Source organism: Eublepharis macularius, chromosome 7 (genome assembly GCF_028583425.1).
Source record: "Eublepharis macularius isolate TG4126 chromosome 7, MPM_Emac_v1.0, whole genome shotgun sequence".
Taxonomy (NCBI): domain Eukaryota; kingdom Metazoa; phylum Chordata; class Lepidosauria; order Squamata; family Eublepharidae; genus Eublepharis; species Eublepharis macularius.
The window spans coordinates 19,717,156-19,744,882 of record NC_072796.1 but is presented as its reverse complement, the minus strand read 5'-3'; the positions used below and the strand labels follow the sequence as shown (position 1 = coordinate 19,744,882).

At 43.8% G+C, this 27,727-nt stretch overlaps 1 protein-coding gene across 2 annotated transcripts in view; it reads right to left on the bottom strand.

Moving 5' to 3' along the window:
- Positions 1-27,727, bottom strand: part of TRIO (trio Rho guanine nucleotide exchange factor) — a 283,152-nt gene that overhangs the window by 17,799 nt on the left and 237,626 nt on the right. Inside the window, exons 39-48 of one of the 2 annotated variants that reach the window (XM_054985288.1) lie at positions 21,369-21,435; positions 19,966-20,069; positions 17,781-17,850; positions 15,922-16,011; positions 13,295-13,387; positions 12,397-12,447; positions 10,482-10,559; positions 9,464-9,655; positions 3,395-3,572; positions 1,669-2,420 (exon numbers count right to left, since the gene is read on the bottom strand). In XM_054985288.1, coding sequence (XP_054841263.1) covers positions 1,669-2,420; positions 3,395-3,572; positions 9,464-9,655; positions 10,482-10,559; positions 12,397-12,447; positions 13,295-13,387; positions 15,922-16,011; positions 17,781-17,850; positions 19,966-20,069; positions 21,369-21,435 — 1,675 coding nt within the window. The remainder of the gene's footprint in view (positions 1-1,668; positions 2,421-3,394; positions 3,573-9,463; positions 9,656-10,481; positions 10,560-12,396; positions 12,448-13,294; positions 13,388-15,921; positions 16,012-17,780; positions 17,851-19,965; positions 20,070-21,368; positions 21,436-27,727) is intronic. The other variant, XM_054985291.1, reaches the window with a different exon arrangement.

Genomic DNA, 27,727 nt, shown 5'->3' with positions numbered 1-27,727 from the left:
CTGTGTTGCCAAGTAGAGTTTCCAACTTCAAGAGGACATGGGGAAAAGGAAATAGTGAGCAAAATCACAATCAAGGTTGTTACTGGAATGTGTGGAGGTCTAACGGCACTCCCTCCCAGATAATTGTGAATATGTGCCGCTTCTGTCTTTTATGCTTGATATATCATCTAATACATACATACATCTTTGATATCCAGGACAGTTTTTTTAAAAGCATAAAATACAGAATTTGGCCTTTGCAACTAAAGGCGTGACACTTTAATCCCACTGTGCCAGGTATTAAACAATAACAACAAAACATACTATTTTTTAACAGCCCCAGTTCCTTAATTGAAGCTCAAAGCCTGCTTAGTATCTTGGCAGCCAAGGTGATTTTTCTCTAAGCTAAGAAAACAATTTAAGGAGGCAAGCCAAAGCCAAATCAGATACAAATAATGGAAGCTCAAACAAGAACAGACATGCAAAGCAGAACTTCTTACCCTAAAACTATGAAACAAGAAGTATAAAAAGAGGAAGTCTTGAAAGTGCTACATTGTTAAAAAAAATTCAGTCAATAGTGCATGCTTTCAAGGAAAGTTCTGAAGGCCAAGTGATTTGCAATTTGTGTTGTGCTGAAGCTAAGAAGGGAACTGGAAAAGTGTACACACGTTTAAATAATGGGATTAGAAACAACATCAGAGTTAGAAAATGTCCATCACACTCCCAATGATCAGTGTTCATTTTCAAGTGTCGGCAAGTGTCCTGTGAATTGTGTGTCGCTTCTTCAGGCAGAAAAGAGAGGACAGCGAGTCTGCTGGCTGACAAGTCTCCTCTTAACACTGCAGACAGCAAAGCAGCTTCAAAACTGAATCTCCAGGTCCTCTATGCTTTGACTGTGGTAAACTTTTAACTGTGTATGCTTACACACACTCTGGATTTCTTCTCTGATGTTAAAAAATTTCTTGACTAGGTATGCATCTTAAAGACAGATACGCAAAATGCTTTTGCTCAACTGGTATTATAAAGAAGAGGAGCATGGAGTGATAACTAAATGTGAGCTCCACATTCAGAGGCATTTTATCTCTGAATACCAGAGGCTGGGAACGAACCAGAGAGGGCTGCCGAATTCGCGCTGTGCTTGCGAACTTTCCAGAGGCATCAGGCAGCCACCGTTGGAAAAAGGACGCTGGTCTAGGTGGACCTTTGGTTTGACTCTGCAGGGCAATCTCTATGTGTGTGCTTGTATGTCAGTGGAAAAGGAGGAAGTCCTGAACTATTCTGCAATGGAAATACAGGGAGTGGATACGCGGAAATCCACTACTGTGGCTGCGCACAGCCTGTTAAAATGTCTGCCTTCATGTTAGATGGAAAAAAGCCAAGAGCGAGTTAGTAGAAGTCAGACTAGCTTTTTAAAAAAATTCAGCAGAGGCAGGAATCACATTTAGAGAGAGTTAGAAGGCTTTTCTGTGTGTCCGAATACATACTGCAAGGTACACACACACAGAGACACAACATACGGTTCTACTTAGATTTGCATATAAAGATTGGAGCAGTTGATTATTATTTCAGAGCAGTGATGCAGCACTGGAGAGCCAGAAGTTAGTATGGAGAGTGATGGTCACGCACAGGAGGGGGAGCATGAGAAGATTTTTAGAAGAGTTCGTAGGACAGAAGTGCTCCAGCTCTTACCCCATTACTCTGGGTGGAGTGTACTGATTGCTCGCTGGTCGAGGAACATGTGCTCATGCGATCTGTGTCCTTGCTGTGTGAAGAGAGGCGGTGAACTTGGCGCTGGAGGGAGTCACTGTCCCCAGGAAAAGTGAAGGAACCAGGGCGGCTGACAGGGGATGCCGGGATCGAGCTCCAAAAGGAGCCCTTCTGCAGGGGGCTGCTGGGTGGAAACATTTCCTTGCCAAAAGGAGATGGGAAAGTCATCACAGGAGAGCTTATTGGTGAGATGGCTCCAGGTCTAGATTTCCCCAGTGTCAAAGATCCTATGCTGCTCCTCGAACGGATCTCCTCAGAATTTCCACGGCATTCCTTCTGATCTGCGTCTGCTGAGCCATAAACTCCCCTCGATGTCTTCTGGGGGCTCTCCATTGCCTTCATCTTTGGGATCTTCTCAGTTTCTCTCTCTGGACCATTCTGTTGTGCATTTGGTGGGTGTCTGCCTGCCTGGCTAAGGCCAGCCTCTAGGGTGGTGTTGTGGGGAGGCAGAGAGGAACTGTGAATGGACATACCTGACATCTTGTCTGCCTCTGCCTGGACGGAGGCTGCAGAGGAGACCAGGACTGGGGAATGGTGTCGGACCGGCTGCGGGATCCGGGAAGGCCTGCTACGGCTGGAGCTGGGGATTCCAGGGCAACTGCTAGGGCCACTGCTGTTGCTGCTTCCGCCAGGACCACTGTGGTTCCTCTGGTACTCAATTGGTGATGTCAAGGCTGAGACAGCAGTTGATAAAAATGGAGAGAAATTAGAATAAACCATGCAATTTGATACTGGTTTTCAAAAAAGTTGTATACTCGTCTTCTGACAAGGAAAGACAGATAAGAAGCTAACCCTCATTCACCATATCTTCCTCTTCTTCTCAATTACTGTTTTCATGACCAAAGTCATAAACACTACATTCACCATATCCGACACTCAGCAGAAGAGAACCATTGGTTCTTCCGTGGTGTTATTTATGGTATACTGCAATGTAGCATTTTCAGGTAATTGAACAGACACAGCTCAGTTGTGAAAGACATGTAGTTCTCTGCATCAACACACATTTGGAACAGTTAGGGTGTTAGTCTATAAAATTGTACCATGTCTTCGATGCTATGATTTTTAAAAAAATGGTGTCTAGAGGAATAGCTATCCAAACTTCTTCTCAAGCCAATCTAATACCTGTAGTGAGCTGCCCTGAGCCTGCTTGTGGGGAAGGTGGGATATAAATCTGATGATAAACATAAACACAAAATATATCAGTATTTTAATTCTAAGACACTTGAAAAGCAACACAATGCCATTTATGAAAGAAATGCTGTCCAAATTATGAGGAACAAAGTTTTGAACAGTTTGGCATGAGCAACAGAAGGCATGGTCATATACTGGAAAAGTGGTCAATATGAGTTAATCAAAGGTGATTTGTAATGGTTGCTTATAAATTGCATTTATAGTAAATATTTGGATTCTAATTCTCATGCCAGAGTGCCAAGAATTTGTGTGGATGGAAAGATGAAATTCTTTGATACATCGGCCTATCTTTCAAAGTTGGACATCTGTATATTTCAAACTAAATAAAAAAATGGATTGTTATTTAGTAATCCACTCTAGAAAAAGGGAAGGACACGGGAGGTTGTTATAAGAAGAGTGTGGATACCCACGCTACATAAGGTACAGTCAAGGCACACTTAAACATAATTCAGTTTACCATTTAGAAAATTACGCTGGTTTTTCAAGATTTGGTTGATTTCATGGATCCACGTTTGGCGGACTCCTGGACTGGTGGAATGCAAAACAAAAGTCTCCATAGCATCACCTGCTCTTGACGTTAGTGCAAATTTACATGGATCGTTGTCTACGTTTTCCTCCAAGCAAAGGCAACTCACCTTGATTAGAAAGGAAAAAGAGTGTTGAGAAACGTTTTGCGTGTGACAGACCTCTGCTTCTATTCCACTCTGTCCACAGAACAGCCCACAAAAGCAGCCACACAAACGTCCAAACTATTGTTACCAAGTAGGTCTAGAAACACATTTTGAAACTAATAACATTTGTTATCTGAAACTAACTAATTTAGCAAATGGTTGCGCTGCTGTTTGCCAGAAAAGAAAGATGAATCCCCTTCTCGCTTCCAAAAAAGCTGCTCTGCCCAGTGGCTTGGAGGTGGTTCTGCCTTGTCCCAGGTAGCTGAGGATTATGTTCAGCCCCACTAAAGGGAATGAAAAAAGCACGGACACCTCAGTCAGGGAAAAGGAGTTTCACGTGTGCTCATTCCACCGTCAGAAGCAGAGCAGCACCTGACTCCTTCTGGCTTGGCCCCCAGGACACTGAGGGCTTCTCACTCTGGGAGAAAGAACTGGGAAGCCACCGTCCAAGCCATTGCCATTATACCACCAGTGGTAGAGAAGCATCATGCTCCTCCCTGCTTGGCCCCCAACATGCTGAGGACCTCTCTCCCTGGGAGGTGAGGCTAGGGAGTCAGCATCCAAGCAACTGCCGTTTTACCATCAGAGGCAGAGCGGCATCTGGCTCCTCTTGGTATGGCCTCCAGGATACAGATTTCTCAACCTGGGAGGAGGGAGCCACCATCCGAGCAACAGCTATTCTACCATTACAGGCAGAAAAACACATGGCTCCTCCCCGCGTTGCCCTTAGGACACTGAAGGCTTCTCACCCCAGGGGCCACCTGCCTAGCAATTGCCATTGTACCATTAGAGGAGGAGGCACACTTGGCTCCTCCCTGCGTGGCACCAAGGACGCTGAAGACTTCTCACCCGGGGAGGAGGGGCTAGGGAACCACCATCCAAGCAACTGCTGTCCCACTATCAGAGGGAGATTTCTATTAATTTTTTTTGTATTTTTATGATAATTGGTTTTTTACATCATGCTGACTTGAGTGCTGTAAAGTTGAAAGGCAGCGAATAAATCTTTAAAACATATAAGTAAATAATTTCCCAATTGCTTTTTTGATGATGATGGGAAATCATTCAGAAGACTTCAAATATACTTATCGCCCACAAAAATGTAACATCACACAGTCGTGTTCAAGCATTTAAGTAATGACCATACTTTTTATAGAAGCTATCTAGAAACACGCTGGAAGAAAACTTGTGCTGAATCTGAAAGAGCATTCTGTAGAGCTCATTAAAGGCCCATGGAGTGGCAGTTTTAGCAGCAACGAAATGTTATTTCTCCACAACCATCACATCAACCAGTTCATGACCATCCCAATTGCTCACGATACCTTGACATCTTCTGACTCCTAAAACCAAACCTTTTCAATCTCAGGAACACAGAGTTAGCTGTGACACCTTTGAAAAGTTTTTTGCCGATGAAATACCTTAAATACACTTGGATCTGAATGCCAGTTGTAATACAGGTGAGGCAGAAGAAATGCCTAATGCACTGTCTCTTCCACTTATGGACCATTCTGACTCTGTTACAGTGATGGATATTGACAGGATCCTGGCATCTGTGAAGGCCACTACTTGTGCACTGGATCCTTGCCCATATTGGCTTCTAAAATCATGCAAGGACCACGTAAGTTAGCCCTTGGTCTCTATCATAAATCAGTCACTAACTCAAAGCACCTTTCCTTGGCCACTACACACTACAGCGCACTACACAAAACAAAATCCCTAGACAAAAACAATGTAGCCAGTTATCACGCAGTCTTCTAATCTGCCTCTTTTGGGCAAAGTGATCGAGAGCAATGGCAGACCAGCTCCTGGCCTTCTTGGATAACTCTTGTGTTCCAGACCCTTTCAGTGTGGTTTCAGGCCATGCTATGGGTCAGAGATGGCTCTGGTGGCTTTAGTTCATGACCTGTCTGAATGTAGGCAAAGGCTATGCTTGTTTGTTGCTCCTGCTGGAATATATCTATAGCTTTTGATACAGTAGATCAGAGGTCCCCAAATCTTTCTGTGCCAGTGAGCACCTTGGGAATTCTGACACATGGTGGTGGGAACAACAATGAAATGGCTACTGCAAGAGGCAGAGCCAAACACAAAATGGCTGCCATAGAAGCTGGAGCCACCCCCACCCCCCAAAAGGAAGTCCGAGTGCAGGGAAGATGAGGGGTAATTTTATAAACACAATGGGAAAGAGAAGTGAGAGAAAAAACAATATTGTAGTGGCTGTCACTGCAGCAACATTATTTTAATTTGCACAGGCAATGAGATGCTGTGCTGGTAAGAGCCCCACCTGGGACAACTTACTTTATGAAAACACATTATGGGCACCAGGAAAGGTGCCGGTGGGCACTATGGCGCCCACGGGCACCACACTGGTGTCCTCTGCAGTAGATCATGCCATCCTGTTGAGGTGTCTGAAGACAAAAGTAGGTATCAGGGAATGTGCCTTGGACTAGTTTAAATTGTTCCTCATGGAACAGACTCAAATGTTGCAGCTGCCTTCCACAGGCGTGCAGTCTTATCTCCCATGTTATTCAACCTCTATGTGAAGCCTTTAGGAAAAAAAATTATAGCGTTGGAATTGGATGACATTCGCATGTGGACAATACTCAGATCTATATCTTGCTCTCCAGATCCTCTGGTGATGATGTAGAGGTCTCGAATCACTACCTGACTGTGCAACAGATTGCTTACCTGGGCCTCATTAAGGATTTTAAACGCTCCAGTGCAGAGCTTTATATCTCAGCTTTGAGTAACTGTAAATGCCTTAGATATGAGACCTAAGAAACAGAGAACTCTCTTTTGGAGAGCTTGTTAATTAGTGCAAATAACTTATAGGGGTTCTCCTTGTTTTAACTCTTCCCATAAAGGTACACAGAGACTTCTTTTAGAGTGTAATTTTTATTCTTTAATGAAATAAACTCTTACTTTTTTTTAATAAAGCAAAATACCCAAATATAAAGCATTATTAAAATAAATCCTATGAGAATGGAACAAATAAATGCAAGGAATATTACCTCTCCTAACATCTCTCAATTAAATCTAAGATTGATTTAGAATCAGATTTACTAAGAAATACTTTGCATTTTAAATAAGCATGCACAAATATATTTTTCTAACCTAGATCTTCATGAGATTTCTTTCAGCAATCTCCCAAGTCCTTATCCGGATGGCATGTTTAATACTAGCTGACATGTGCTATCTACTGAGAAATCTAAGATTTTTCACACATGACAATAATATAAAAATATGATTGGATTTTAGATTTAACGGATTATTCAAACTTTTAATCATGTGACATTCTACCTAGCCAAAAAGTGATGCCAAGTCTAGGTGCAAGATAACTGCATAAACCATTAGAAGGTGACAAGAAAAGTTAAGAGAGATGATCATCATTTGTCCATTTTAACAACAGAAGAACCATTTATCTACTACTGTCCACTACTTTTAACTGGTTGTCAAAGATGAAAGGAACATCTGTGTGGTTATACAACCTGTTAACAAAAACTACACCAAAGTTCATATACAGTTCACTAGAAATGACATGTACAACTATGGTATAATGTGCTCTAATATTCCTGTTACAACTGCTCTGGTCAAATGGCTAAAAGTAGACTAATTGAAACTGAACTCAGACAAGACAGAAGTGATGCTGGTTGGGAAAGCAGAGATCTTGAAGGACATTGTACTCCTCACTGTTGATGGGGTTCAATTGACCTTTGCTGACACAGTTAAGAGCGTAAGGTTTATACTAGATCCAGCACTGCTGCTAGGGAAGTAAGTAAATGCAACTGCAAACTTCCAACTCAGTCCAGCCTGGAAGCTGGCTCCTACCTTGACATGGCTGATCGGACTACCTGGATTCAAACCATGGTAATGGTGAGACTAGACTACTGTAATGCACTCTACATAGGTCTCCCCTCAAAATAAACTTGGAGACTTCAGTTGGAGCAGAATGGCACAACTCAGTTGTTATCAGAAGCCAGGCGGAGCATGCATATGACTCCCGCTCTGCAGTCACTCCACTGGCTGCCCAACATTACCAGGTTCAATTCAAGATACTGGCTATCCTATACAAAGCACTTCATGGCTTTGATCCCTCATGTCTGCAGGATCGCCTCTCTCCCTATGCTCCGTCATGGCAGCTTTACTTATCTGAACAAGGTCTTCTACAGGTACCAAAATCAACAACTGCCCATCACATGCATTCTCTGTTGTGGCCTTCTCCTTACGGAATGGCCTGCTTGATGAGGTTAGGAGCGCTCACGCTCTCCTAGCTTTCAACAAACTATGCAAACTTCAACCCAAAACCTGGTGAACCTTGAAAACCTTTGGGGACTTATCAGGTCTTCAAACTATGCAAATCTGAACTAATCAGGAGGGCTTTTTTTACATGGGTAAGTTGGCTGAACTGTAAAAAAATGGCTCTTAAAGATGCTTTGGTAAAGGGACAGGGACTGTAGGCTATACTGCTGTGTTCAGTCCATGGCCGTACTATTCTCCTACTAGGTAATTTCTGCATCATTCAATGTGCCATGTTAAATTGCTGATGCTTTGTTTCAGCATTGCTTTAGCTTTGTGTCAGATTTTTTGCTTTCCCCCCAAATGTTTCTGCAATTTTAAACCCTGTCACATTATTTATTGGCTATCCCAGCGATATTAAATCCTCCTTGAGGCTCACTGAGAAACATAGACTATATGTAACATAGAAAAAAATAAAACTATTGGCATTCCAGTTGCACCACTTGATCATCCAGTGCCCAAGTGGAGCGAGTGCACCCTGGCAGTGATAGCATGCCATTGCAATACACATAGACCCCACGCCCCCAAAGCCAGCAGCAATTTAAATGTGCTTTCATTATTTCACTTATTTCAATAAAGCCACGGAATGGAGCTACAGGGAAGCAGCAGTCACATTCTGGAAGTGACATCATTGCGGTGGCCGCAGGAATGCTCCCGTGCTTTGTGCATGGCTGATTCTTTGAAATCGGCTTGTTTGAGGCCAAAATCAGCCTCACACAAAGCATGGGAGCACTCCTGCAGCCAGTATGATGATGCCACTTTTGGAAGTGACTTTGTTGCTCCCCTGCTGGAAGCACATACACTGTGCATTTCCCCTGCCAGTAGTAGGCAATCATTGGGTGGCTTGCCACCTCCTGCTGATCACCAGCGTTCAGCGGGCACAGGGGCAAACAACTGGGAGTTTGTCCACCAGCAGCAGGAATGTGAGAACTCTACATCCAACAGTTGAGCCAATGTGGAATACAGCAGGAAAGGCAAAAGGCTAGTTTTGGTGGTGAACTACTGAGGCCCCCTGGTGGGAAAAGTGCACACACTGCAGCTTGCAAGATGAATCAGGTAACGGTGATTCATCTCAAATAGTAGCTTTGGGCAGAACATGCTAAAAAAAAAAGGAAGCACAAGTTAAGACGTAAGTCCGAGATCAGAAGAGCCCGGGATTGAAAACTCTAGATCCTGATTCCCAAGCTGCTCCTTCCCCGTAGCCTCCACTTCTCAGATGGGCCTGGTTATTATGTCCCATACACCACGTAAGGCACAATTCACAAGATTTCTTGGACCTTATTCGTCTGTCACACAGTGGTAAGCTGTCTTGGAGGAGGGAGGAGAAAGCAAAGACAGGCCAGAAGGTCAGCTATTCTCCCTGGTGGCTTTCTTTCCCCCCATTCAACCAGAGCATTCTGCTAGCCCTTTCCCAGAGATTCAGGAGGTGAGCCACACAGAAAAGGCAAAACGCTTTTGCTTCTCCATAAGAAAAGTGTGAAGGCTGCTGGACTAGACACCAAAACTGAAGTGCAATTAAAAACCCCAGGGCCTCCTGCACAAAGAGATATATTCAGAATACTAACCTTGATGCTGTTTTTAAATAAGAACCCTGGTGTTGAGAAGCCTTTCTTTTTATCTAGTGGTTCACTGAATATGACGATCTGTTCGAACAGGAAGACTCGCCTCTCTTTGCATCGTGGCAAGAGTCCTGTTTCTTGGTCTGTAACCATGAATGTATCTTGCAGTAGCAGCTTACCCTGGGCAACAATTTTACCCTGAAAACAGAAGCCAAAACATATCAAGTGAAACCTCCCTTTTCACAAGAAGATCATGCAATCAAAACAAAGAATAAATGGGTTCATTCCACTTAAAAGAAAACATCTTTGTGTGCTCTCTTTGGTTACGGTACACCAAAGCAGCAAAGGATCAAGGCAGTTTATGATGAGTATCATGCAGGTTCCTCACAGAGGAAAGGCTTTCCCACTAAACATGATGTTGGGTCTTTTTGACACTTCTTCCAGACCACTGGGAAATGCCACAAATATTCATACTCAAATATGCAAGTAGCAGACAATCAGAAATGTGGCTCATTTTCCCCACATGATACATGTGCAACAGATATCACACCTGTGGAACTGATCTGAGCCATTGTTACTCAACAACTGTGTTGGTAAATGCAATGGGCTCTACAGTGGACCACTGTTGAAATATATAGGATGTCACAGAGGAACAGGTATTTCAAGACAGTGGGGTAAAAAGCTGAAAAAGAGCCAAGAGCTACAGCTGGATAAGGATGGTGCCTGTACATACAGCCATCCTTATACCTTGCCATCTGGCTGACATTGCACTGCTGGATCTGAACGTGGCTGTGAAAAATCAGAACGGAGGCAGCCGTTAATGGTTGCTGCTGGCCTATCATCGGAGGAAGGCACCAGCTAGGCACCAGCTAGGTCTCAGAAGAATTTCAGAAGCCAAAACAAACAATTCTGTGTTTAAAAAACACTTGCAGTGCTTTGAAACCAAATATTATGACTCATGACAATGACTGGTTATTCTAGAAGAAAAGGGAATAAAGTATAAACCAGGGAGATGAGAACTTACATCAAATCCTTGTAAACGACCAACATTCATCATGTCGTTGCACCGTTTTGGTACTATGCACATTACCTCTACAGCCCTCTGCGGAATCAAATCAGAGAAATGTTAGCATTGCTAACTCTATACTCATATATTAATTGTCCTCCTTATATTCTCTCAGGTGCCACACCACAAAAAAGATTATGCAAGCCAGACCCCCCCACACAAAAAAATTCTGTAAGCCTTTGATTTTACTGTTCATGTTTACTTAATTGTTATATATTGTCGTGCTTTTTGTTTTACTGTTTTCTTGTTTGAATTGTTATGGCCTATGGCTAAGACAATAAACACACAACAAACTGACAAAAAAAATTGACTTGAGACTTCTGGGAACACCAGACCCTACCTGCAAATTCCCAGAAGAGTTCAATCAATGCAGCATTAATTCCTGAATTAATGGTAACCTGAAATAAAACCCCTATAATATTTGAGTCTGGATATTCTAGTTGCCAAGGCATTTGGCCAGACTGGCTTTCAGAAAGGCTACAAGTGAACAAGCCTATACAGGCAAGAGGCACTTCTGCCATCTGCCTCTTCAAGGGTGTTGTGGTATCTAAGAATACCCCACCCTCAAACTGTGTCCCTGCTCCTCCAGGACAACTTTAACTCCATCCAGAACAAGCTGTATACCTATTCCTGGATCAGTTTTATTACTCAAACAAAGAAATTCTATCTTCTATGGATTAAGTTTCAATTTATTCACAGCCTCCAAGCACTAGTTTAGCATTTTCACTCCACTACCTCCCTAGGTTTGCAGAGATAGAACAGTCTCTCATGTGTGTATTAGCAAATGAAAAATCATTACACTTTTAAGCACCGGCCAAAGCCAGTGGGAATGTATGTCTACTGAAGAATTTCTTGGTACACCTGTTGTGTTTTAATGGATCTATTATTGAAGCTGTGAAGGGCTAGACAATGCAATTAAAGGTGTTCTTGTTGAATGGTCACATATTTGGATCCTGGCTTCCTGGGATGGACATCCTTGGTAGACAGCAAGACCTGAAACAGGTAATGCTGCTTGTTGAAATAAAGCCACCTGTGAAATGGCACACAGATGTACACAATCTTCAATTTTACCGAAACCTATGAACTTGCCTTGGTCTGTTACAGCCACTTTGAGAGTCAGGCCAAAAGATCCAAGGTTCATACTAGTTCAGGCTTGCCAATCCAGACCCCAGCCTGGTGCCTATGCCCTTCTTGGTGAATGCGGTGACTATGGAATGCCATGCTTTTCTGGTCTAATGGGGCTAGGTGTAGGGGACAGGTCTTCTGGATCTCCTACCTAAGAGTGGGGAGGCGGAGGGGAGAAAGATAATAAGGAGTCTATGCTCACTTCTGTTTCTTAGATTTGGGGGAATGGTACTCCCTGCTCATCCCCCCTCAGGATAAGCAGCCAGCAAGTTCTGCTTGGCCAAAAGACAGACACAAGGGGAGGGGGTGTCATGCTGTGCTGCCTCCCCTCCATAACATCTGGCAAGCACTGTCTTAGAGGTTCCCTCTTCCAGAATGCTCATGTGTTGCTCTGGATCCTTCTTCCTGTGCTCTGCCTGCACCTAGCTTCAGGTTTGATGGCAGACCATGAAGCCTGCTGAGGTAACAATCCGCTACCTTCTTCTCACACCGGCAGCTTCTAGAAAGGCTGCAGGAAAGAGCTCCATGTTTCTAGAGAGTCCCCAATCAAATCTTTTTACATCATCTGCCTTCTACTGGTCAGACAAAAATACAGTCCATCCTGCTAAGCAGCACTGGCAAGAGTACCAGGGAAGAATAACTTTTAATTTGGTCATCTCTTTCACACTTCCACTGAAGATAATGTCTAGTGGAGCAATAATTTTGTAGCCATAACTGTCAAAACAAACAAGACAATATTTCTAAGTACCTCTAATTCTGTAGTATCGAGGTTCGCTTTTTTGGAGTATTTGAGGAAGTCCTGGAAGAAAAAAAAATGAACTCAGAGTTTCCATGCATACAGAGACAGAAAACTAAATTGGACAGTGACTTGGTTGTTTAGCAACTGGGCACCATCATAAAGTGTACATGCATGCAGTATTCCATCCCAGGGCTTTGAATAAGCCCTGATAATGCCTTATTAGTGGAATCTATACCAAAACATTTTTGTCCATCTCCTGACTATTCTATAATTGCTGTACATTTCTTTTTTCATGGTTCTGAAGTCTGAGATCTAACCCGCCCAGAAGCATACCTCCATCTTCTCAGAAACCTGTGCCATCAGAAGAATTCTTAACATTTTTTATTTTAAGCTGGGAATGAAGTCCAGCTACTTACAATTCCCTGTGACACACTAGAATAAATTACCTTAGCAGACACAAAATGGTGGAACATCAGCAGCTGCTGGGAATTTTTCTAAGAAATACTCCCCCTTCAAGCAGAAAACTAAAACAGTACATATTTATAATGTATACAGCAGCCTGTTGTTAGTGTATTCCCAATGTTCAACAGTAATATAAATCTTCTGATTTCTACCCTGCCTTTCAACCAAAAAGAACCCCCAAAGTAGCTTCAAAGAGGAGTACGATACAATGATATTGGAGGGTGTTCTGCTCCCCTTCAGCACAGCAGTGCCCTGGAGTCGCACCTCACCCCATCCCCCATTCTTAATGGACTGGTGTGTTTGTTCCACCTCCTTTCATCCACTCTCACTCCTCTGACTGCTGGCAACTGGGTGGTCAGCTGCAGTTTGAGCTATCCTTCTGTCTTCCCAGACTCTTTTTAGACTCCCCAGGTAGTGAAAGTAGATAGCATTCTAAATGCTTTACCTTTAGTAACAGCTGATACTTCATGATTCTTTGCACTGGTTTTATCAACAAGTCTGTGAGCTGAAGTCTGTGACCCAAACGCTGCTTCAGGTCCTAGTAACAGTAAAATAAAGTTTAAAGCAGTTGCTATAGCTTGTTACTTTGAGAGATGGTTTTTACAAAGACATGAGCCTAGGACTGTTGAAACCCGCTTTGAGGTACTATTTTGGACAGTATTTCTGCTTTGACGTTGCTTAATTTACACTTAGCTCTTTTATTTGGAAACCACGTATTAATAAAAAAGTTTGGTTTTCATTTACGCAAACCCATATACATAAACATGGTTTCAATTCTGACTTCCTTCAATCCATACTCCAATGCAAAAATCAGAGTTGTTTCATTCAAGAAAGGGGCATTTTTTCCCATCCTTTCAGAGTTATCTTATCTACAGTTGTGAAGGGATGACAATGGAAAAGCTGGGTCTGTTTCAATCCTATTTAACATTATTTCACATCACTGACCCAGTGATATCAATCTTATTTCCTAGTTATACATTCTCTGGATCCCATGTTTGACGGCTTCACAGTGATTTTTAATGTGTGAGTGATGGCAACTCATTTGAAGAGCAACAACTACCTCATTCCAGTTTTGTACAGCAACATGTTACCTTTATTCTGCTATATTTCATTATATCTCTGCCTGGCTGGCCATATTACAGAAGATTATACTATTTCACATCAATGAGTTCTTGGGATAAAACTAATCTGTCAACAACTCTTGCATCCTATCAGTTGAGAGGTCCTTACACATTGGGATGGTCAGCTTTACTTCTACCTCTCCCAGAGACAGCCAATGGGAGCTGACAGAATGGTGGGGCCAGGCTGTCAGTTGACAGCCAGTTAGGGAGAAGAGGAGGATTTTGTGCAGATGAGAGAAGTAGTTCAAACAGTTCTGTGTGAACTGTTATATTTTAACCCTCCACTGTTGTCTGGTGCTGCCTTCTCCGCCGGACTCAGCCAGTCCCACCCCTCCCCAATGCAGCTGAACCCCTTAGTCAAGCGGAGACAGCCAGCACAGGTTGGAGCTCAGCAGGAGCTGCAGAGGAGGAGCGGGATGAAGACGCTGATGCATGAAGAGCCTTCTCTGCCTTCCCAGGCAGCAACAGGAGCTGGGCAGAGGCCAAAAGAAGGAACACCCCAGCGGCAGGCAGAGTGAGACTCGGCTGTTGTCTGGGAGCAGGGGTGAGGGTGAAGGGTTGGCAGCTGTAATCTCGGCATGCTGAGCCCAACTCAGGAGGCGGGCTCGTTCCAGAGGGAAAGACCAACCAGAGGGGAGGGGCAGACCAGAAAGCCTATCATACAGGGAGTAGCAGGGGGAAGGGAGACAGACGCGCCAGAGATGGAGGGTGATTGGGAAAGGGAAAGGGGGGAGGGAACTGGGAAGGGAATAAAAGGGTTTCTTCCCCATGAGGCTGGGGATGAGAGGTTGGTTGGCGTTGCTAGAGAGTGAGAGAGAGGGAAGGAGAGCACGTGCAACCTGGCAGGACGAGGAAGAGGGTGAAGTAACCCCCCTCCCCACCACAACTCTGAGGCCGAGGGAGGAAGCCCAACCCCCCGTGGGGTGGAAGGCAGCACGGAGGAACGACGGAGCAGCGAGGTGGGTGCGGATGGGCCTGACAACTGTTATATGAGTTTAGAATCATGAGTTCATGTGTTAAACACAAAGTATCTCTGTGTTTGATTCACTGGCTCCTATGTAGTTAAATTTATAAGTAAAAATTAACTCTTTTTTCTTCTGTTTAAACCTAGATGACTGGACACATGTTGGCTCAATACATGTGGGCGTGAGTATGTGAACACACACACACACGCACACACACACACACACACACACACACACAGATCATTCTTGTTAAGACCAATGTATCGAATTAACTTAATGGTGGCAGAGTGTAAGGAAAACAAATACTGAGTTCCCTCACTCCAACAGCCCTGGCAAATAGCTGGGTGAGGGGTAGTGAGTTTAGGAAATTGGTTGCCCTGTCTGGTTTTCTACTTAGTATATAGAGATGAGATGGGTGGTGGATACCTGCCTAAATCCGTGAACCTGAGGATGTTTTGTATGGAAGGCACTGTGAAGGGGTCACTATGCACATCTACACACATTTAGGGACCACACCTGGCCATCTTGCTCATACTTTGGAGTGAACTGAATCAGCATTGAAAACAGCATTCTGTTTGCAATGCTGATTCTGGCAGCTTGGGATGTGTAAGGACACCTCTCAACTGACTGGGTGCAATTAGAAGAATTCTAGCTGTTTCTGTTTAATTCCTTTCCCAAATCACTTCAGCTTAGTGTGCAAAAGCAACTAGTGATCTAAATCTAGGTTACCATGACAACCATCTTAAGACTCAAAATTTGCCTTGTCTTCTCAAAAAAAGCAAACCATCTGTTTCTATGCTGTAATCCAACTCTGATTTGGAGTTTAATACAGAGAGCAATTAAACTTCAGAGCTAACAGGAGGGGGAATAATAACCAGTAAGCTAATTTAACTCCCAGTTCCAGATCCCGAGGGGAGCAACGGATCACACACAGCAAAGAAAAGGTTTGGAAAGACCCAGAAAAGACAGTTTTCTTTGGCACATACCTCAAAAAACGTATCAATGTATTCTGAGACAATATGCTCAGACTTTGGTTTGTTTTGGCAGTAAACTATGTACATGTGCAATCTTCTCTCCTGTGGTGGGGGAATAAGAACAAAAACACAGTATTAGAGGCAATTTAAAAAGCAAATTCACTTAGACTACAATGCTAGAAATTATTACAATGGAGGCGACTATGTAAAGGACAATTCATACAAGTTATTGCTTTTCCCAGGCATTCTGTGTGATCCATTCTTCACTAAGCGGGCACCAAAACTTGCTTGGAGGAATGGAAGTGGACAACAGGCTGCACATGGATCCAGCCAGCAGTGGTCTCTGTTAACTGAGACAGCATCTTTTCTAGCCACTACAAAGGTAAGTACTGTACAGCTTTGTCAGAAAGACGAAACTGTATCTTGAGACTGAAACCACAGAGAAGGTAATATTTTGATGACAAACATGATGTATAGTGCTGTCCTGTAAAAATTAAGGAAACTGATCTGCTAATGGAAATTCTGCAGCAATGGTTTTAAAATCTACCTTTTGTGTATCCTTTGCACATTTGATTTGCTGGCTGAGGAACCCTTGCAGTTTGTTAAGGAACTAAACAATAGTTTAGTTCATAGGATGGAACAACAAATACCGCAGACAAGGTAGATAGAATTCACAATAAACAAGTGCATAAGTCCTGCAATTAAAATAAATTCTGTAAACTATGCAAATTAACTTTGGATAACACAATTCACAATTTTCTGCCCCCATGTGACCCCACAACCCCCCCTACTCCTCCCTAGGCACTGCTTTGAAATGGGCAAAGCAAAGACAGGTTTGGGCTCAGATTTGGACTGAGCAATATGGAGAGTAGAAATGCACGTGCCTAAGCCAGGGCTCACCAAACTTTTTCAGCCTCAGGGCACCTTTGGAATTCTGCCACTCCGCCACTCAGGAGGCAGAGCCCACCACAGAATGTCAGGTGAGGTTATGCATTATTTTAGCAGTAATTCTTCAACATTTTAGGCAGAAGCTATGCTTAACAGGATGCCTTTTAAAATGAACATGATGTTTAAAAATATTTCCTTGCATACACCCAGCTTACCTTTAGTCAGGTAGTGAATATCCTTGTGCTAGGGTGGCAGCTGCTGCCAAAGCAATTTTAAAAAAATCTGCCCAGCCAATCAGCTTTTCAACGGGCAATCAGAAGTCCTGCTGGGCAAAGGCCCCACCTGGCCCTACTCACTTTCTACAAACACTTGGCAGGTGCCAGGCCATGGAACCTATGGGCATCGTGTTGGGGGACCTTGGTATAAGCATTCAGATTTCTTTCAGTAAATGAGGGCTGGAAGCCAGAAATCTTTTTCAAACAAAGAAGTCCAGCTTCTAAAGATTTTGAGCAATGTAAATGTAGCCAAGTAGACTCACAAGTCAGATGGCCACTTTGGGTTCCTGCAGCTATCCTTTGTGCTCATGAAAGGTAGAGCCCACAAGATCTTCTGCTGTCTTTACAAGGATACTGCTTTGAAGGTTCTTGCTGCCTTCTCGCCAGGTTGCTTTGGACCACAGAGGGCTATTCTATACGCAACAGTCCCCCAAGGCATGGCTTCCAGCGACTAAGAACTTGGGCACTGGACTATCCACACAACTCCTTCCCACAGCTACTTTGACACTAAATTCTGAACATAAAATAAGTGAGGCAAACTAAATTTAGCTAAATAAAATCAGTATTTCTATCAAATTTAATCACAGAATTGGGGGGTTGTGGTTTAAGGCTGATAGGTAACTGTAAAGGCTGTGTGTATGTTGACAAATATCCAGATTCATGATCAAAATAGTTTCTGGTAGCATAACAAAAGATGCTCATACTTACATGTTTAACAAAAAGCGACCCTAATTTTTCTGGATCCTCAAGGCACTTCTCTAATTCTCCTAAAAAGAAACTAAACAGAACGAAAACATTTATCTTAATTGTTTCTGCTGCACAGTAATGGATGTCATTATGGATTGTTTCTGCTTTCTATTATTATCTAAGGTTCATGGCTGATATATCAAGGACTTGCCTTTCCACTCTTATTTTTGAAAGTTGTGTTAGGCAGTTTCTAGAAAAACATGATTTGTACATTTAAAAATATACACAAGAGAAGCAGCACAGGCACGTTTATCTGTAAAAAGGGCTCCTTTGAATCCAAAAGCAGCTAGGAGAGATCCCATACCCACATCACAGAAACAGCTAATACCAAACACGGTGTATAGAGTTACATGCCAAGACGTTCAGCCTTAGACAGACTTCCAAACCTGAACAAAAGTGAACTGAAAAATTATCTTTAACTAGTACATGTGGGGAAAAAGAGGAAATCCCAATTTAAATTAATCTTGTCACGAGACCGTGCAGTGAAAGCTAAGAAGCTGGCTCTAGGCCAGGGCCTGTCAATTAAACAGCAACAACCACCCATGAGACATTAAGGAAAGAGAAGACCCATATGATTATGTGGGGCTCTAGTGATCACTGTGGGGTATCGCTCTTCCAAACACAGAGTCTATGGAGACTACTCCATCCGCCCTGGAATCTCTTGAAATGGTGTAAAGACTGTGAGACAGTGATTCTTATCCAGGGACAATCCAAATATAAGGCTTTTAAACCAGGCCTTGATCAATTTTCTTCAGCTTTAGGAGCCACTCCAAAAATTTAGGAGCCAGACTTATTTCTTATCATTCACAGTTTTATATTTTAATAATCATACTTCCTCATTATTGCTACCATAAAACCTAATCCTAAACTCTCCATGGTTTCTAGTCATTTTAAATAATAAAAAGTTGTGGTGTATAAACAAATACGAGGTTACTCTTGTAATCACAACAAAAAGTTAGCTTCTATCCCTCACTTAATAAGTTTGATTTCAGGTGGGTAGGTAGCTGTGTTGGTCTAGAGTAGAAGAACAAGATTTGGGTCCAGTAGCACCTTAAAGACCAACAGCTTTGAACTTCTAATAAGAATCTTAGAGAGGCACTTACAATAAATGATTGTTGAAAATACTAGGTGTCACAAAGAAATTTTGGAGTCCCATGGTACCCTGGTGCTTGGGATTGGTCAAGCATTGTCTCTAAAACTTGGGGCAAAATGTGAACTTGAGACTCACAAAATAGGTCCAAAAGCCAAGGTCTCATCTGTAGAAGACTTGGGCAATCAAAAAAAGGAGGAGATTTTAAGCATTGTCAAGCTTAAATTCTTGAGCCCCACAAATGCATTCGTTTCCTGGTTCCACGAGCAGCAGACAACTTATATAGAGAACTCTGTGACTAGGGGAAGCAGTACTGCTGAGTACCTGAAGGATCAACTCCCATTCATACGTCAAATGAGAGGGACCTTGCCAAAGTTGCATGGGATGCATGAGACCGTGATCAAACAGAATCAGACCATGAGCATCAAGGTGTAGCTAAGCGACTTCAGCACTGAAACTGCCTGGCTTATAGATGCAACTGTGATGTTCAGCATCTGTTAGCTACCTTTTGAGAAGCTGTCATTATAGCAAAAGCCATCAGACATTTGTTCTCACTGCCATAGGACGCCTATTCTCAAACTCCCTTTCAACAACATCTACTTATCATCCTGAGCAGTGGTGTCAATTTTTATGGGAAATTCCACAGAAGTACCAAAAATCAATACTGCGGTTTATTTAAAACTAGACTCCTAACTGCAGGATTCTAGCCAAAATTAAACTCTAATCAAGATAGAGAAAAGTCAGAGAGCTCAGCCAGACACAGCTGAGTGGTTCTCAAGTCAACACACCAGAATGGCATCCATCCCCAGTACCAATTTTTCCTCTTTTTGATCTGCACCCAGCATGAACAAACACTCCAAATGTCAACATTATTCACTTGATCTTTCTCCTTTAAAACTTATATATGTCAAGTGGATTGTTCGAGTGCAGTAAACTTATATATAATAAGTGGATTGTCGGAGTGCAGTAAAACAATTTTAAGATGTTTTACTGCAGTAATTAAGTGGCTTACACAAGAATAAAAATTGAAATTACAAATTGAAAGTAAAAACATACTCTCTGTGCCAGTCATATATTTGATGTATGTTGCCAAACACGATTTTATCTTTCCCTTTCATGTCATCAGGAACACCGTCTTCCTTCATGAGTGCCATGTAACCCTGAAATAAGAGGCAAATGAGCATGGGTTCTGCTGTTCACCTAGTTGGTACTTCAAACATTCTTGTACAACTGGCCATATAATATCTTGCAACACTGATGTGCTTGATTACAACAGGACAAACTCCTAACAGGACCGTCTCTACTCTGTCCACATTTAACAGCGTGTGTAATTAAATTATTTCTGCACTTGCAGCTTATGCAGCCACTCTGACACACAGAAAAGCTGTAAAGACACCAAAATTAAATCTCTACCTGTAGTCTAATATCAGCGCAAGCTCACACTGGATACTATCTTAGAAACACCAGTATTGGATTGCTGTGCGTGTGCGTGATCAGTTTCTTTTCTGTAGAAGCGGCTGTCAAATTCCACAATGTATCTTATGATAGTTGTTGTGGGTTTTCTGGGCTGTATTGCCATGGTCTTGGCATTGTAGTTCCTCAGGAACGTCAGGAACTACAATGCCAAGACCACGGCAATACAGCCCGGAAAACCCACAACAACTATCGTTCTCCGGCCGTGAAAGCCTTCGACAATATATCTTATGATAGTTTCATTATAACGGGCTTTAGGCAACCTTGAAATGCTGTCATTTCTATTTAGGGATAAATACAGATAACTTTTTGTTCCTAAATGATAGGCACAAAATGACAGCAGCCAGGATATTCTATTATCTTTCACTTCGGTTTCAAGGCATCAAGTATATTTAAAGTACTCATCTCACTTAAGAAGTGGCTCTCTTTAGGCATGTTTATTAAAAGGACTTTCAGCTGTCCAACCTAAAACAGAAAGACTGCCAGCTATTCCACTGCCTACATTCCTACACAAATATTCAACCGAGCTCTTCTCTGAAAATATATTACCAAGCCGTTCTTAAGCATTCAGCAGCTTATTCTACAGACAGCTCAAGAAACAGTATGCAGAGCTGATCTCATCTAGGAACGGAAAAGGTAATTGTTTCCAGGTTTCTGAGTTTACATGTCCTGCATGCCATAAGCATTGAAATCAGCTCCTAGGAAAGGATACCCTATTTGGAGTTACTGCTAGTACTTTACCAACACTGGAAAACGGTACTGCTGTTTAAGTTTTACTTGGCGATTACAAACGTCAACCAAAAAAAAAGAGATCTATTCATAGAAGGGAATAAATGATAGAGGATTTAAGACAGATTTCACAGTGTAAAGCTGAATTATCTTCCAAAGAGAACTGAAGTGGTATGTTGATTCAAGTTCAAAAATTTAAGCTGCTCTGAGTGGCAGAAAAGGATCAACAATCCCATTCGAAAAGGCTTGAAACATACCTCCACTACGTAGCCAAGATCTCGCACGTAATCTCGTTCCGTCTCCACCAGTTCCTGTAGAACATAGCTGCAAAGTGAACAGGATTTACGAGGAGGTTATTTAAAGGTAAAAATGATCACTGTGTATATTTGCGAATAGAAATAAGATGCATAATAGAGGCTGTAACTTTTAACTGATTAACTAAATTTCCACCTGATTAACTGATAAGGGACAGTTTTAAACACTAACGAAGGCCGTGGTTGGGGGTTTTTTGCACGCGGAGGGTGAGGGGAATGACAATGCTATTTGGCTGTGGCATGGTATGGGCATCAGGGGCTGTGGCATGGTATGGGCATCATAGAAAAAGAGCTGGAGGAACTCATTAGCATAACTCATTAGCATATGCCATGCCCTTGCCATTACCGGAAGTGTGTCATTAGCATAACTGATATGCATATGCCACACCCCCTGACATCACCTATCCTGGCTGTTTTGGACCCAATCCTGGCCATTCAGGACTGAAATTGGGCCCAAAATGGCAAAAAGGGGCTGAAAATAGCTGAAAAGGTGCCCAAAATGGTCAGGATCGGGCCGCTGCTGAGTGGGAGAGTGATCCACCACCCATCAGAGGCCCAATACGGGCCGTTTCAGCCCCAATCCAGGCTGAAATGGGCCCAAAATGGCTGAGAGGTGGGCAGGGCCACCACCTCTTTGGGGAACTGCTGGAACTGCATTCCTGCGCGTTCCCCCTCGAAATGAGCCCTGATGGGCATTATGGAGAATGAAAGCAAAAATATTAACCAAGCCTTTCTAAGTGGATAATTTTTGCGTATTAAATTGAAAATTTTCATATACTCTCAAAACTGCTTCTAAACTGAAGCTTTTGTACCAAACAAATTTAAATATAAATCAAGAAGTACATGTCTAATCCGCTGACAACCCTAGAAATAACAAAGTAAAAACAGGGTTTCTCACCTGTAACTGTTATTCGTCGAGTATCTTCTGTGCAGACACACATTGGGACTGCGCAGGCGCAGGCCAGCCGCGGAGAGATTATCCTAGCTTTTAGAGTTGTTAAAGGGGACGCTCAGCTCCACCACACATGCGCGGTAGCGTTCCCGCCAAAAATGCAGCTGTTAGAGCGAGCGTCCCCGCCATTCCCTCAGTCCAACTGAGCCGCCGGAGAGCAAAGTATATAGAAAAACAGCACTCACAGTGGGGCAGGAGGGAGGGAATGTGTGTCTGCACAGAAGATACTCGACGAACAACAGTTACAGGTGAGAAACCCGTTTTTTCGTCGTCGTTGTTCTGTGCAGCCCCACATTGGGAGTATAGTGAGCTACTCACCAATGGGGGCGGGTGTGAGTGATCAGTGGAATAAGGAATGCAGGACAGCCGTGCCAACAGCTGATTCTCGTCTTGCATTCACGTCCACAGAGTAGTGTTTGATGAAGGTGTCTGGCGTAGACCAAGTTGCCGCCTGGCAGACGTCCTGTAGAGGGACGCCACGAAGAAAGGCAGCAGAAGCGGCTTGAGCCCGAGTGGAATGGGCAGTCAACGAAAAGGGCACTGCACTCCAGCTTGGCGGTAACAAAGTTTAATTGCAGACACTATCCCATGTGAGATGGACTGGGCAGAAGCAGCAAGTCCTTTACGTGAGCCAGAGTAACAAAGGAACAGTGAGGACGACTTTCTAAAACTCTTGGTCCCATGCAAATAGTACAATAAAGCACGTTTCAAATCTAATGTGTGCAATGCTTGTTCCCCTGGGGAAGAGGTTGTTGGGAAAAAGGAAGGAAGGACCACCTTTTGTTGCAAGTGAAACTTAGACACCACCTTAGGTTGGAATTCAATACTGGTGTGGAGTACAACCTTCTCAGGGAAAAACTGCAAAAATGGGGGGTCAATGCAGAAGGCAGAGAGTTCCCCAACCCGTCTAGAAGACGTGACCGCAACCAGAAAGGCCACCTTCTGTGTCAGCAAGGGCAAGGAGCAGGTCGCCAGCGGCTCAAAGGGCTGGAGCATCAGCTGGGAAAGGACCAAGGGCAAGCCCCATTGAGGAACAGGTGGAGCCCTCCTCTACAACTCGCCCCGCTCGACGTCTACCCGATGCCAGCACCAGCCCCCAGGCAAGAACTTCCCATGGGCTGGGTTAAGCTAGAGGCTACTTTTGACGGAGATCCTTCTAAACTGGGGTTCTTCCTGGTACAAGCAGTACAGTTTTTCAATCAATGGGGACATTTATTTGGAAGTGAGGCCAGTCAAATCGAACACCTTGGATCGAGGCTTCAAGGCAAAGCGGTAGACTGGTATGTAGGATTTTATGATATTGGTGCCCCCGAGTTGAATACACTTCAAGGGCTAGTGGACGCACTTCTAGCCCAATATGAAGATCCCCTAGAAGAAACTAGGGCCCGAACTGAATTACAGTCTATTAGGCAAGGCAGCATGTCGGCTAGAGACTATGTTACAAAATTCCGACAGCTCACTGCCAAATGCCCAAGGTGTGAAGAGTCCACCAAAATCATTCTATTCAAACAAGGATTAAATCCTAAGCTGTTGGATAGAGCTCTCATGCAAGATAACCCTCCTATGTTATTAGGGTGGATCCAATTAACATGCGAAGTAGAAAATCGCATGCTAGAAGTTCGCTTAGTGGAACAACATCAACAACCCGTGGGCCAAAGGCGCTCCTCAGTTCTCGTCAGAGGAGGCCGAGGGGCTGGATATGCTACTCGTGGAGCGAGAGATGCTAGATGGCAACAAGTTTTGTGCTTGCAGTGTGGTCAAAGCGGTCACTTTGCAGTGCAATGTCCGTACCGGCCTGTGCAGAGACCTCCGCTCCAATTAAGACGTCCAGCCCCCGCAATTTATTTGGCGCCACCGCGCCCAACACCAGCCCCCAGATCAGCGAGGGGCAGAGGAGCTCGAAAGAACCTCCCCGAGAGAGGGTTAGAGTTGGAAGAAGTCATGGAATATGATTCAACAGCTCTAACCGGGGAGGAAAATCCAGGGAGTCCTATTTCGGGAAATGAAATGGATCTGTCGTAAAAGGACCCAAACGGCAGATCAAACCTCAGTCCGTTCCTGCTTTGAACAGACCTCCAGGGTCCATACTTTTCATACCTGTAATCTTAGTAAATCCAGAGAGAAAAATGCACATCCGCGTACAAGCCCTGATAGATTCGGGCTGCTCAAGAGACATTATTGCTCCAGCCTTGGTGAATGGATTAGTGCTTCCTGTACAAGAATTGGAAACACCCGTTATTTTTGAGCAAATGGATGGCACTAATATGAACCCAGTCACTACTGAAACCACTCCGGTTGTAACCGGCATGGGGCATCATTGGGAAGTAAGATCGTTCGTCATTAGTGCCACTGCCAAATACCCCTTGATCCTGGGAAGCCGGTGGTTGTGCGACCACAACCCCTATATAAACTGGGCAGAAGGAAGCATCACGTTCAGCCATGATGCCTGCAAAAGTCACCGTTGGGATAAAAACTGGGGTAACAATCCTACCCACAAAGAATCAGCTCTCCTCATCCAGGAAGAAATTAATCAAATACCCAAGCAATATAGAGCCTACATCCAAGCCTTCACAGAAGAAGAGGCCAATACTTTACCTCCACATAGGAGGACAGACTGTGCTGTAGAAATTTTGCCGGGCGCCTCGCTGCCTAAGGACCGCCTATATACCATGAGCCCCAACGAAAGAGAAGAACTCCGCAAATTCATTGACACTAATCTTCAAAGAGGATTTATACGACCTGCTAACAGCCCGCACGCTGCACCAGTGCTCTTCGTCAAAAAGAAGGATGGGGGCTTAAGACTGTGCACGGATTTTCGGGGACTTAACGCTGTGTCATCCAGCAACACATACCCCATCCCGCTCATCAGAGACCTTCTCAACGTCGTGGCTCAAGGTAAGATCTTTACAAAATTAGATTTAAAAGATGCCTACTTCCACATTCGTATCAGAGCAGGGGATGAATGGAAAACCGCTTTTAACACGCCCCTCGGCCAGTATGAATATTTAGTTTATGCTGTTTGGTTTAGCTGGGGCCCCGTCGGTTTTCATGTCCATGATCAATGAAGTATTACACGAATTTTTGTACAAAGGAGTTGTGGTTTACCTAGATGATGTTTTAATCTATTCAGAATCTGAGGAGGAACACGTGGATCTTGTAAAAAGAGTTCTGACCACACTAATGTGTAACAAACTGCCCATCAAACTATCTAAATGTGAATTTCACAAAACAGAACTCACTTATTTGGGCTACTGCATCTCCAAAGATGGTTTAAAAATGGATCCGAGCAAAGTACAAGCAATCCAAAGTTGGCAAACTCCCGCTACCCGCAAGGAACTACAATCCTTTTTAGGTTTCGCCAACTTCTATAGGGAGTTCATTGCAAACTTTGCTCAACTTACACTCCCCCTAACCGAACTGTTAAAAACTAAAGACAAGGGGGACAATGCCAAAAAGCCGAGTGCCAAATTGCCTTGGACACGGGAATGCCAAGAGGCATTTGATCTTCTCAAAATGCAGTTTGTTTCCGAACCCGCCCTCCAACACCCCGATGAGAATCGCCCCTTTGTAGTGCAAGTCGACGCCAGCGACACCGCAATTGGGGGCGTACTTTTGCAAAAGGGGGAGGACGAGAAACTCAAGCCCTGTGCCTTCCTATCCCGAAAATTTTCTGAAGCAGAGAGAAATTGGAACGTGTGGGAAAAGGAGGCATTTGCTGTAAAAGCAGCTCTCAATACCTGGAGGCTTTGGTTAGAGGGAGCCCGGCATCCATTCGAGGTCTGGACGGACCATAAGAATTTAGAAGCCCTACGCAGCCCTCGGAGACTAAATGCTAAACAGCTGCGCTGGGCAGAATACTTTTCCAAATTCAATTTCACTTTAAACTTTTTGCCGGGCAAAACTAACTTTCTTGCTGATGCCCTCTCGCGCATGCCCCAACACAAAAGCAAACAGGAGGAGACTATAGACACCGTCTTTTCCCCTACGCAATTAGGGGGTGTGGTAACAATGCACAGTCGCACTGCCCAGCCCCCTCAACCCGATCAAGGGTGGAGGTTGAAGCTGAAAGCGGAAGTGGAAAAGGAGGGGGGGAAAGCGCCCAGAGACAAACTGCAGCAATCGAAACAAGGGGAATGGCTTTGGGGGGACCGCTTTTATGTTCCCGACAGTTTAAGAAAAGAAGTCTTGCAGCGCTGTCACAATGCCCCTACAGCAGGACACTATGGGTACTTAAAGACGCTTCATTTAGTACAGCGCCAATTTTGGTGGCCAGGCATGCGCAAGGACATTTCCCAATATGTAGCATCCTGCCCCATTTGCCTCAGTGCCAAATCCCGCAAAGGCAAGCCTCCCGGATTATTGCAACCGTTAGAAACACCAAGCAGACCGTGGGAAGTAATATCCATGGACTTTATTACTGATTTACCCCCCTCCAAAGGTCACAACTGTATTCTGGTCGTAGTGGATTTATTCTCCAAGCAAGCACACTTTATACCTTGCACCACTATACCTTCAGCTAGAAAACTGGCGGATATTTTTCTGAAACACATTGTAAAATTACATTCTTTTCCGTCTAAGGTGATTTCGGATCGCGGTGGACAGTTCTTTGCCAACTTCTGGCGGGAGCTTTTACAAATGCTAGATATTGAACAAGGTTAAGTTCAAGCCATCATCCTCAAACCGACGGACAGTCAGAAAAAACTAATCAAATCCTAGAACAATTTCTTCGCTGTTATATTAACTTCCAACAAGACAATTGGGTTGATTTGCTCCCCCTGGCAGAATTCTCTTACAATAACAGCGTGCACGCCTCCACAGGAGAAACTCCCTTCAAAGTCGTTTATGGCTTCCACTTCAAACCCCTTCCCGTTTGAAGCGCTCCCCCCTCCTACTGCGGCTTCCAGAGACGTAACAGAATGGTGGGGGGAAGCTGCTCAACAATGGACTCAAATTAAAAAACATCTCGACAAAGCCAAAGAGGATTACAAACGATACGCCGACCGCCACCGTGCGGCTGAGTGGGATTTACAACCCGGCGATCTTGTCTATCTTTCCACAAAGAATCTGAAAGTGGCTCAAACCAGCCGTAAGCTCGCGTTGAAATTTCTTGGACCCTTTCCTGTTCGTAAAGTGATCAACAAAGTGACTGTTGCCTTGGATTTACCAAAGAATTTGTGCCACGTACACGATACTTTTCAGGTTAGTCTGTTGAAAAAAGCTCCTCCTGCAGACCAGTGGCACATCCGTGCCCCTCCAATTCCAACGTTGATTGATGATCAAACTCATTACGAAGTACAACAAATTTTGGACTCTAAATTGAAATCAGCTGTTTTACCTTATTAGGTGGAAG